Source organism: Sminthopsis crassicaudata, chromosome 1 (assembly GCF_048593235.1).
Source record: "Sminthopsis crassicaudata isolate SCR6 chromosome 1, ASM4859323v1, whole genome shotgun sequence".
Lineage (NCBI taxonomy): Eukaryota > Metazoa > Chordata > Mammalia > Dasyuromorphia > Dasyuridae > Sminthopsis > Sminthopsis crassicaudata.
Genome location: NC_133617.1, coordinates 673,504,505 through 673,515,032, shown reverse-complemented (window position 1 = coordinate 673,515,032; position 10,528 = coordinate 673,504,505). Strand labels below are relative to the sequence as shown.

At 49.5% G+C, this 10,528-nt stretch overlaps 1 protein-coding gene across 4 annotated transcripts; it reads right to left on the bottom strand.

Moving 5' to 3' along the window:
- Window positions 1-397: 397 nt before the first annotated feature.
- Window positions 398-10,490, bottom strand: ABHD14A (abhydrolase domain containing 14A). Of its 4 annotated transcripts, none has more exons than XM_074283391.1 (7): window positions 10,041-10,490; window positions 5,511-5,570; window positions 5,219-5,281; window positions 2,772-2,980; window positions 1,825-1,940; window positions 1,438-1,673; window positions 398-809 (listed from the first exon to the last, which is right to left on the bottom strand). In XM_074283391.1, exons 4-7 carry the CDS (start codon window positions 2,975-2,977, stop codon window positions 627-629), a joined length of 741 nt encoding a protein of 246 aa, XP_074139492.1. In that variant the 5' UTR covers window positions 2,978-2,980; window positions 5,219-5,281; window positions 5,511-5,570; window positions 10,041-10,490; the 3' UTR covers window positions 398-626. The 4 variants fall into 4 exon arrangements, with proteins under 4 accessions (XP_074139492.1, XP_074139493.1, XP_074139495.1 ...); XM_074283392.1 differs by having other exon boundaries at window positions 10,051-10,490; XM_074283394.1 differs by lacking the exons at window positions 5,219-5,281; window positions 5,511-5,570 and having other exon boundaries at window positions 10,051-10,490.
- Between the last annotated feature and the right edge of the window lie 38 nt (window positions 10,491-10,528).

Genomic DNA, 10,528 nt, shown 5'->3' with positions numbered 1-10,528 from the left:
CTGGAGTTTCTTTAGAAGACCTTTTCTCAAAGCACAGACTAAATAAAGCCTTCTCAGTTATGTTGATAAGGGGGTTTGAGTTATTCTAGGCAGCTGCTGGGATGTCTACCCACTTCAAGAGTCTGTGATTCCCACCTCCTCATTTTATAGACCAAGAAACCAGCCAGGAAAGGACACAGCCAGTTAAGGGCAGAGGCTTCTGTGAACAGGACTCAGGTTCTCCTGGTTCTTGAGTCCGGAGTTCACTGCCTTAGTTCATCACCCCATCCTCAGAACCCTAAACAACTTCAGATGCTGAATGGGAGTGGGGTGAACTGTCCCAGAGTCCATCCTTCCTTCATGGTCTTCCCACTCACCTCATGCCCTCCCCACCTTCAAACAGGATGTATACCCTGGAAGCAGACAAAGTTCATTTATTAAAGTCCAAGTGAGTGGGGGTTGGCAAAACCCCAAGAGGGCAACCATGCGATCCCAGCCGCACCTGCCTCCTCTTCTCCCTCTGTGGTACTGGGGAACAGGAAGGCATTGTCTTGCAAAGGTCCTCTGAACCCTCCCCCAGTCTCTTGGGATCCGGGACCCATCCTGCTCCACCTAGAGAAAGGCCAGTGGTCACAGAAGCGCAGACTTCATGACAGCTTGTCCAGGAAGGTGAGCAGGGCATCATGGAAGTCATGGGGCTGGTGGAGGTAACAAGCGTGGCCAGCGTCCTGCAACCTCACCGTCGAGTGGTTGGGGAGGTACTGCAGCTTGTGCAGAGACTCCTGGGCCAGGCCTTTGTCTAGAGCTCCGTATACAATAAGTGTAGGTGTCTGTAGATGGGGATGTCGGGGAGGAAGGAAGAAGCCTGAACTAGGTGAGACCCAGAGCAGGGGCCCCCCAGGTCAGACAGGAAGTTGTCTTCTCTCCCATCCCCCAGGCTGGAGCCTTATACAGAGTAGCATATATGCCCACAGCTGCTCCCTTAGTCCCTGGTGAGTGTCCTCCAGCTTGCTTCCCCCCTGGTTCTGGGGGGGCTCCCTGAGGATGGGATAATGTCTCCCCCCTTCTTAGAAGAAGGGAGATCACAGAATGGAAACTATGAGCTCTAGAGAGGTTCAGTGGCTTAGTAGAAAGCAGCACAGCCACAACTTTAACCTATATCCTTCAACTTCAACACTTTCATTCTTCTCTCACATCTCCTCAGCCCAAGGCCCCCTAAGGACAGGATCGCAAAAGGAGGCTGCAGGATAATGTGGCTTCAGAATTCAAGGACTGGGTTCAAATCCAGTCTCTTATACTTACTAGTCCTCCCTGGGCCTGTTTTCTTAAAAACAAAAGGGTTGGACTCAATGGTCCCTGAGGTCTCTTCTAGAAGCTGTACCCCCTCTGAGCAGGGGCTCCCATTAACACATCATGCTCCCCCCCACCCCAGTCCATGCACCCACTCATCAGACATACCTTGATGGCTGAGAACTGCTTGTATGTGTAATTCTCAGTGAAGGTGGGAGCAATGGGGACAAATCCACACAGCTGCTGGTGAGTTCGCATCAGGAAGGGCAGAGAGTAAAGGCCGCTCAAGGAGGGACTGACCAGCACAAGGTTTTTTACCTTCAGGTCCTGCAGAACTTGATGCAAGAGATCTGCCCGTCCGGCCTCTGTGCGGGCTGCAGGTAAGGGGAACGAGTTCCCAAAACCTGGGAGGTAGGATGTGGGGCGGGGAGGGGAGGAAGAGAGACATAGAGAACATGGGATTTGGAGGCTTCTCATAGCCCTTCCAAATTTCCCCCTCATTTCCAACACTTCTCTGAATCGTTGAAGATCCCTCCCTGGGATCCTGGCTCTCACCAGGGAGATCTAGAGCAATGGCCCGGTAGCCCCTTCGGGACAATATCTCCAGGGTCCCCAGCTGCTGCCAGATGTGTGAAGTGAAGGCCTTTCCATGTAGTAACACCACCTCGATCCTGTGGAAAGTCAAGGTGCATGACCTTGTGGTTCAAGAAGCTTGACACCCCCTTCTTCACCTTGGGCTCCCCAGCCTCAGACCAACTCAGACAGGGCCCCCACCCTGAGGAGAGGCAAAGGGAAAAGTCTAGTTGGGTGAGAAAGCTGTGCTTCCCCACACTGACCTTTAGAGGATTTCCATTTAGTTTGGAAGCTCCTTCCCTCCCCCTCCCCACCTCTCCCTAGAAGCTTCAACCCTCCTCCTCCTCCTCTGCCCCCCTTTCTGTTAGATAGGATATCAAGGCTGGAGTCTGTCCCATTGGAGATAGGGGGATAGTATGAAGAGATGAGCCCAAGAAAGGCAGCATTCAGATTAAGAGAGCACTTTACAAAAGCACTTCATCCCACACATTTTCTCATCTGATCTTATGAGATGGACAGTGCCAGAACTCTGATCCCCATTTCACAAAAGGGAAAACTGATGCTGAGAGAAGTAATGGACTTCCTCGTTCTCAGGAGTCAGAGCTGGAGAGGACCACTTTTCAGATGAGAAAATCTCCACTCAGAGAGGACACAGCATTTGGTCAGGGTCACCCAGGCCCTAGGCTGAAGAGTTGGCATTCGGACCAAGTCCCTTGACTCGAAAGCCGGGGTTTTTCTTTAAAGGTCATCCAGGGAGTTCAAGGCAAACCTAGGATTCAGACCCAGCTGTGAAGGTGCCTGGCTGAGGGTATGGAGGCCAGGCACCAGCCAGAGCAGGGAGGGACCGGGCCCTGAGAGGCCAGGACCATGATGGAGGGGGCTCTGTTATCCAGGTTGGGGTGGCTGGGCTGAGTAGAAAGGACACGCACCTATGTGGCCTGTGAAGGGGCTGCACCTCCCTGTAGAAAAGCGAGGAGTTGCTGTGTGTAAGACCAGCCAGGATGGTGACATTATCTCTGTCCCGGGTCCAGATGAGCGGCTGGGGGAGACTAGGCAGTCCCAGGTAGAGCAGAATAGTCAGGAGCAGGCCCAGGGCCAGCAGGACCCCTTTGGGCAGTTTTGGGGTACCCTGCATGCCCTGCAGGGAACAGGACGGCTGAGAGTCAGGGAAGGACTTCCCACACACACTTCTCAACGGACTCTACATCTAACTGACCCCACTGGAACCTCTGGCTAGAGAAAGGGTTCTAGCCCATCCCCCAAGGGTAGTCAGAGCCCAGGTTAGTTTTAGGGTGGCCCTGGGGCCAGGAACTCCCAGTTCAGTCTCAGAGCAGCTCCCTCATTCTCCAGGCTTGGAGTGTGAACAGGTTCAAGTAGAGATGGGCCTCTTAGGCCCCGCAGGCAAAGGCTTCTGGGTTCTCAAGGATACATACTAAAGGTACACCCCTCCACACACATATACACACTGAGCATCCTAATGAATGGGTCCCCCGACTCTACTTGCCAATAGAGTAACCTGCAGCTGCTTGGAGCCAGTGATGGCTGCGAGACCACTTGCAGAGAATCCTGGGAAGAACATCATTATCCCAAGTGCCCGGCCCCCTGATTCTATATCCCTTTCTCAGGAACACAAGGGTCCTTACAAATGGTTTTACCCACAGACTATTCTCTGCAGGCACAGATGTATGTGTCTTACATACATCTCCACATGCATCTCATCCCTTACATATCTCTTAGACAGACAGACCTTGCCCTTGCCCCACCCCTGCTTAGCAGTCTCTGAACTACAGACACTATGGCCATTGAACCCAAAATATGCCCCCCGCATGGACTTCATATCACTACATAGAGTGTCCCTTGAGCTCACTGGTCCAAATCACAGAAAGTCCCTTTCATCCCAATATGTGGAGAGGACCCAGCTTACAGCACCTCTCCTGCCCAATGCCTGGAAACAGTGTCAGTCCAGTTGACTGCCAGTCCACAAAACTGTGGAGGTGCCCTGTCCTGTGTTGCCCCCTCTGGAAATCAGCATGGAAGAGAGAGAAATACCTGCCACCCTTCAGCAAAGGAATATTTGGTAATAGGCAAAGGGAAAATTGGTAAAAAAAGAAGCACAAAACCAGCCCTGAGCAAGAGAATTCTACTTGAACCTGACTTCTCTCTGTCTGTTTTCCAAACCCAGAACAGACTCTGACAGACTCTTGGTTATTGGGGTTCAGTCTAAGACATTTTATCCATCCCAGGAATTCTGAACTCCCTGTTCTTTACCTTGTTCCTTCCCCCCTAACTTGCTGCATCCCTGCTATCATCTTCTTCCACCCTGCTTCATGGTGTTCAGTTCAGCTCTGCCCACCCCATCCAGTGGGTCTTCTGGAATGCCTGCTTCAGAATGAATATATTTCCTTTCATTTCAAACCTCTTCCTTTCTCTGACCCTCCTTCCATCTTCTGATCCTCACTGAGACCTGTCTCCCTCCTGATGAAACCCACTTTCCTTAACAGGCTTTCCTCTGGTACTGACTACACTTTCTCTCATATCCACCAATCATGAAAGTAGGGAAGTTGAAATGCTCCTAAAGCCAGAATCTCCCTCTACCACCTTCACTAGATAATCTGTTCATGGAATTTCACTCCATTCAAATTTATTGCAGAATCCAGATAGCTATCTATATATCCTCAGGGTGTTTTCACTTTCCACACAGTCTTTTCCATGCTTTCCTGTCTCTCTTCAAGCACAGCATGTCACCCCCCTCCCCTAATCCTCTAGGTTGACATCTCCCAGACTCACACTTCCCTGAAAAAATAAAAAAATAAAAACATTTGCTGGGAGCTCTCTCCCGCTCCACTTTTTCTCACATTATTAAGACATTTTCCTTCATTATTTCTTCCTTTACTCAGCTATCTGATAAAGACGTGGCCTTTTTCCTTGGCCAAGTTAATCCTTCTGTATGTACCCTTTCTGCTTCTCTCTTCCATCATCCCCACTCTCTAGATTATCTTCAAGCTTTTCCTATCTGCTGTCTCCTTGCTACCTACAAACTTATCCGTGTCTTCCCAAACCTTAATAAACTCGCTCTTGATCCTGCCACCTCTGCTAGCTATAATCCTTTATCTCTTTTCCTTTTTGTGGTTAAATTCCTTGAGAAAGCCATCTACACTAAATGCTTTGCCTCTTTTTTAAACTCTCAGCAATGCCTTCTGATGTCATCATTCAGTTAAAAGTGCCCTCTCCAAAGTCATTGGCTCAAGTGTCAAAAACTGAAAATCAAAATCTTATAAAAGTGAATGTTAAAAATTGTTTTCATATATAATTAGAAAGAAACAAAATTCTATTAAGTGGAATTGGAGGATTTAGGACAAAAAGCTTGGCTATATACCACTTGCCACTTGTGTGGTCTTGGTAAACTCCTTCCTCTCTTTCTGGGACTCCGTTTTCTTTTCTGTAAATTAAAACAACTGAATTAATCTAGAGTTCCTTCCAGCCTTATACTCTAAGGCTCCTGAATATTTATAAAATTGGGATAAAAATAACAGCTAACACTTATATGGTGCTTTAAGATTTGCAAAATGCTTTACACATATAATTTCATTTGCTCCTCATGGCTACACTGTGAGGTAGACACTATTATCATCTCCATTTTACATCCTGAGGTTGAGAGAAGTAATCACCTGAGGCAGAAGTTGAACTCAGTTCTTCATGATTCCAAGTCCAGCAGTCTCTCCACTCAGCTATGGAGAAAGAACATTGGATTTTCAGTCCAAAAGTCTGGGACTGAATTCCAGCTGTTACTTGCTAACCGTATGAAATCTAAAAAGTCACTTCCCTGGAGGCAACTGGATTACTTGGCTCAAATGTTCCTGGATTACAGATAATCCCTCTGGCATAGAATCTAAAGTGGAAAGATTCTAACCTTCCCTAACTCACTTCCTTCCTTAACCCCACTCTACCCTCATCTACCCCCTGCCTACTAATCCCAAAGACTCTTAATCTGGTTAAAACCTTGTGTTTACCACAACCTGAATTTGGCCCTGCCTCAGTCATTTCTGGGACAGCCCACCTCCACTCTTGAGAAAAGTTCCCAGGCTTTGGGGGTACCGATTATTAGCCTGGCAGTTTTGTTACCCAATATCCCTGGCATAGAACACAGCTTCTATCACCTATAACACACTGCCCTTTACACTTTTTTTTTGTTTCATTTGGATCTGAATTGTCATTTCAGTTGGGTCTGATTCTTTGTGATCCCATCTGGGGTTTTCTTGGCAAGGATACTGAAGTGGTTTGCCATTTCCTTCTTCAGATCAGGTTAGGAAACTGAGGCAAACAGGGAGAAGTCGCTCAGGGATATACAACTAGTAAGTTTGGGGTAGGTGCTATTATTATCACCTTCATTTAGTTGATGGGTCACTTCAGTCACGGTTGACTCTTTGTGACCCCAATTGGAGTTTTTTTGGCAGAGAGAGATGGAGCTGTTTGCCATTTTCTCTTCCAGCTTATTTTACAGATGAGGAAACTGAGACAAATAGGGTTAAGTTATCCAGAATCACACAACTAGTATCTGAGGCCAGATTTGGACTGAGGAAGATGACTTTTCCTGACTCCAGGTCTGCCTTTCTATTCACTGTGCCACCCCCATTTTACAGATGGAGAAACCAGGCAGACAGAAGTTAAGTGACTTGTCCAGAGGGCCCCAAATAGGAGTGTGTGGGGCTAGATTTGGACTCATTCATATCTTCCTGACTCCAGGCCCAGAACTCTATTCATTGCACTCCTAACTGCCCTAATAATCAGTACATCCCTGGATCACCTTACTTACTTACTCCTTGCCAATTACTAAGGGCTGAGGATAGCCAGAAAAAGGCAAAAACAGCCCTAAGCTTCTAAGGAGCCCATGTTCTAGTGGGGGAGACTGCATGTAAGATAACCAGGTACACGCGAGATTAATACAGATTAGGTGGAAAGGAAATCATTGGTGGGAAGGAGAGGGTGGAGAGAGGGGAAAGGCCTCCAGCAGAGGGTGAGATTGAAGGAAGCTGAAGCATGGAGACCGAGAAGTAGGGGAGGAAGGAAAAGGGAAGGAGGGAGAAGAAGGGAGTGGGGGAAGGGACAGGGAGCAATGCAGACATGGGAGGACCAACTGGGTAAAGTCAAAGAGACTAGATGCCGGAGCCCATAGGACAGTGTACCTGGATTGCCTTTCACAACTATGTCCTGGGAAAAGGGATTTAGGATTGGGATTCTTAACCAAACAAGGGATGGAGTGATCATAAAAGCAAAAATAGACACTTTCAGCTATATAACATTTAAAAATACGATCAATGCAACTAGAATAAGAGAAATAGTTGATCAGGAGAAAAATCTTTGCATTAAATTGCTCTGGTGAAAAATAAAAGGGCAATCAAAAAAAAAACATTCAAAGACTATGAATGAACAGTTTGTGGTTTGGGAGGGAAAACTATAAACTATGGAAAAATTCCCAAATAATTTTAAATAAGAGAAATGCAAATTAAAACAACCTTGGAATTTTACCTCACCCTATCAAAGTGGCAATAATGACTAAAGATGTCTCCATCTATGGGAGACTATGGGAAGACATTGGTGGAACAGTTGGGGAATTGGTTCATACATTGTGGAAAACAAGCTGGAGTCACATGGGAAGAGTTCATTCCCTTTACCCTAAGGAGGTAAAAAGCCACAAAGGTTCCATATATACTCCCGAGATATTCATAGCAGCACTTTGGTGGTTGTTCTCGAAGGGGACAGATGGCACACAGGGGTGTATCTGGACTGGCTGTGAATTGGATCTGAGTGAGGCGGACCCGGGCAAAGTCACAGCGTTACTCTCCTCCAGTCAGCAGCCAGATGGGGCAGCGGGCCGAAGTGGGGGCGGCTGAGCTCAAACTGCCCCTCAGGTCCTCACGGTGACCCCGGACAAGCCACTTCCCCAGTTTTTCTCAGCTTCCTCATCTATAAAATGGGGATAATAATAATAGCACCCATCTCCCAGGGTGGTCATGAGGCTCATTATAATAATAAATGTGAAGTTCTTAAGCACGATTCTTGGTACCTCCTAAGTTCTATCAGGATGCTCCCAGGGAAAAAACAAAACAATTGGGAAAGTCCTCCATGAACTCAAGCAAAGTAACAGCAGTGCTTTGGGATCGCCAGCTGTGAATGACTTTGGTCTTCTCAGCAACATCATGATCCGTGACTATCTGAAAGCCCCAGGATGAAAAATCCCCGGCTCTATCCAGAGAAGGAACCGGCTGTGTCTGAATCAGACTGAAGTGTACTCGCTCTCGCTTAACTTTATTTTTCTTGAGGATTTTTAAATTTTTTAAAATTTATTTTTTATTTAAATTTATTTTATTTAAATTTTTAAATTAGAGTGGAAGATGTATGTTTTCTTTCACAACATGACTTTTATGGAAATGTTTTATGTAACTTCACATATGGCTTCTTAAGGGGGGCTGGGAGTGGGATAAGGGAGAGAAACTAGAACTCAGAAGTTTTAAAAACAAAAAATTGTTTTAAATGTAATGGGAGGGAGGAAGCCGCTAGGTGGCGCTGTGGATAGAGCACCAGCCCTGAATTCAGGAGGACCTGAGTTCAAATTTAGCCTCAGACACTTAACACTTCCTGGCTGGGTGACCCTGAGCAAGTCACTTAACCCCAACTGCCTCAGCAAAATAAATAAATAAATAAGCCAGTAAGTTCTACATCATTATTTACTTTGTTATTTATTATTATAATAAAAACTGTAAACACAATGGGTGCATTTACTGGGAAATGACCAGATTGTGGTTTGTGAATTTAACGAACAATATTTTGGGATAAGAAACTGGGAATATGAAGAATTAGAAGCAACATGGAAAAAAGTGCAATAGCTAACGCAGGAAATGTGCAAAATCAGGGGAACAATCCTACTGCTGGGGAGAGCGCGCCAGGCCTGGAGGCAGGGGCCTGGGTTCACATTCGGCCTCAGACCCCACCCCCGGCGCGCCCCTTACACTGGGAAACGAACTGGAGAAGGAAACGGCAGAGCGCCAGCACCTTTACCCGGTGCCCCAGCGGGGTCGCGGCGAGGTGGGCATGCCGAAAACAGCTGGATCAGAGGAGGGGCGTTTGTTATCCCCGCAGCGGCCTGACCCGCGGGGGCCCTAACGGACAGATCCCGGAATCAAACCGAAGTTTAATTTCAAAGAGAGGGACCCGCTTCAGAGCCAGAGCCCCGCCCCCAGTGGGAGGGGCCTATTAGCAAGGGACGATCTTAGACCCACGGCTTCCAAGTGAGGGGCAGCCCTGGCAATTAAGGGTCCCAGAAATAATGGGAAGGGCTTGGTTCACAGGCCGGCTCCACGACCAGAAACCCTGAGGCGCTGCTGTGGCCGAGAGCATCCAGGGGGCCCGCAGGGGGTTGCTGTGTGTCAGACTCGGGGCCAGGTGCTGGCTGGCCTCGGCTCAAGGATAACGGCAAAAAGAACTTCGCAACTGTGGTGGCGATCACGCCGGATAATCCTATCAGGCTCGTTTTATTTATTTATCTATTTATTTTTTTCCCCTGAGGCAGTTGGGGTTAGGTTAAGTGACTTGCCCAGGGTCGCACAGCCAGGAAGGGTTAAGTGTCTGAGGCCAGTTTTGAACTCGGGTCCTCCTGACTTCAGGGCTGGTGCTCTAACCACAGCGCCACCTAGCGGCCCCTGGGCTCATTTTACAGATGTTTGCCCAATGTAGTGAAGTCCGGATTCCAGGGCCGGTGCCCTCTCCACTAGGGGAGCTAGCTGCCCCTGCAGACTGGCGTTCCATCTGTCTGTCTAAGTTTTCACCGAGGCAGTTGGACTTCCGACTCTCTCTGGGACCCTAAGCCTCCTCCCGCTTGGCGCGTACAAAGCTGAGGGCACCCCCCGCAAGGCCCAGGAGTCCCAGCGCAGTGCCCTCGCCTAGGCCCAAAATCCCTCATAAAGGCACCGGGGTACAAAATCTAAAGCTCACAAGAAGCCCCCCTCCCTCCTCCACACACAGAGTAATCAATCCCCGGACACACGATCAGCGGCCCCGCCCCACGCAGTCTGCACGCCTGTGCGCAAACCCACGCGGGAACACCCACGTCTCAGCCACCGAGGGCCAACCCAGGGAGCTACGAGGGGCCAGGCCTTCCCGGGAGCCCCCAAGCAGCCCCCGGCGCTCCGTCCCACCGATACTCGCACTCACCGGGCCCCGCCCCGCCCCGAGCCTAGCAGAAGCGGGGCAGTCTCCGCGCGGCGGACGCTAATTTCTTTTGGAGGGCGGGGCAGGGAGCAGCCAATGAGGGCGCCGCACGGCGCCGCGTCACCGGGCCCTCAAAAACGGAGTTGTAGAACTGGCTACAAAGTGTCCCTGCCCGGCTGGGCCGTGGCTCTCGCTCCTTCCTCTCGGGCTCCCCAGGCCCCGGCCTCTGGGAAGGATGAGGCCTAGAGCCCGGGGAAGGAACGAGGGAGGGGGCGAAAGGGCGGGGGCCTGGCCGGGGTCCTGTTAGAGGCGGGGTTGGGGGGGCGGTCCCCGCGAGTTTAGCCCAGCCTCCATTAGAGAGGGTAGCGTAGGCCCCACCCCTTTTGGGCAGCCTTCCCAGATTGGATGGGAAGATTGGAGGCCCCGGAGCCGGGCTGGGAAGTAGCGACGCGCGGGTTCCGCCTCCTCCCGTCCCTGCTAG

What these genes read in the sequence shown, in the direction of transcription:
- ABHD14A (XM_074283391.1), bottom strand. Translation starts at nt 2,977, where the DNA reads ATGCAGGGTACCCCAAAACTGCCCAAAGGGGTCCTGCTGGCCCTGGGC. An exon ending in CCCCTTCACAGGCCACATAG is followed by an intron (nt 1,941 to 2,771) that starts GTGCGTGTCCTT and finishes GACTTTCCACAG; the next exon opens with GATCGAGGTGGTGTTACTAC. An exon ending in CATTGCTCTAGATCTCCCTG is followed by an intron (nt 1,674 to 1,824) that starts GTGAGAGCCAGG and finishes CCTACCTCCCAG; the next exon opens with GTTTTGGGAACTCGTTCCCC.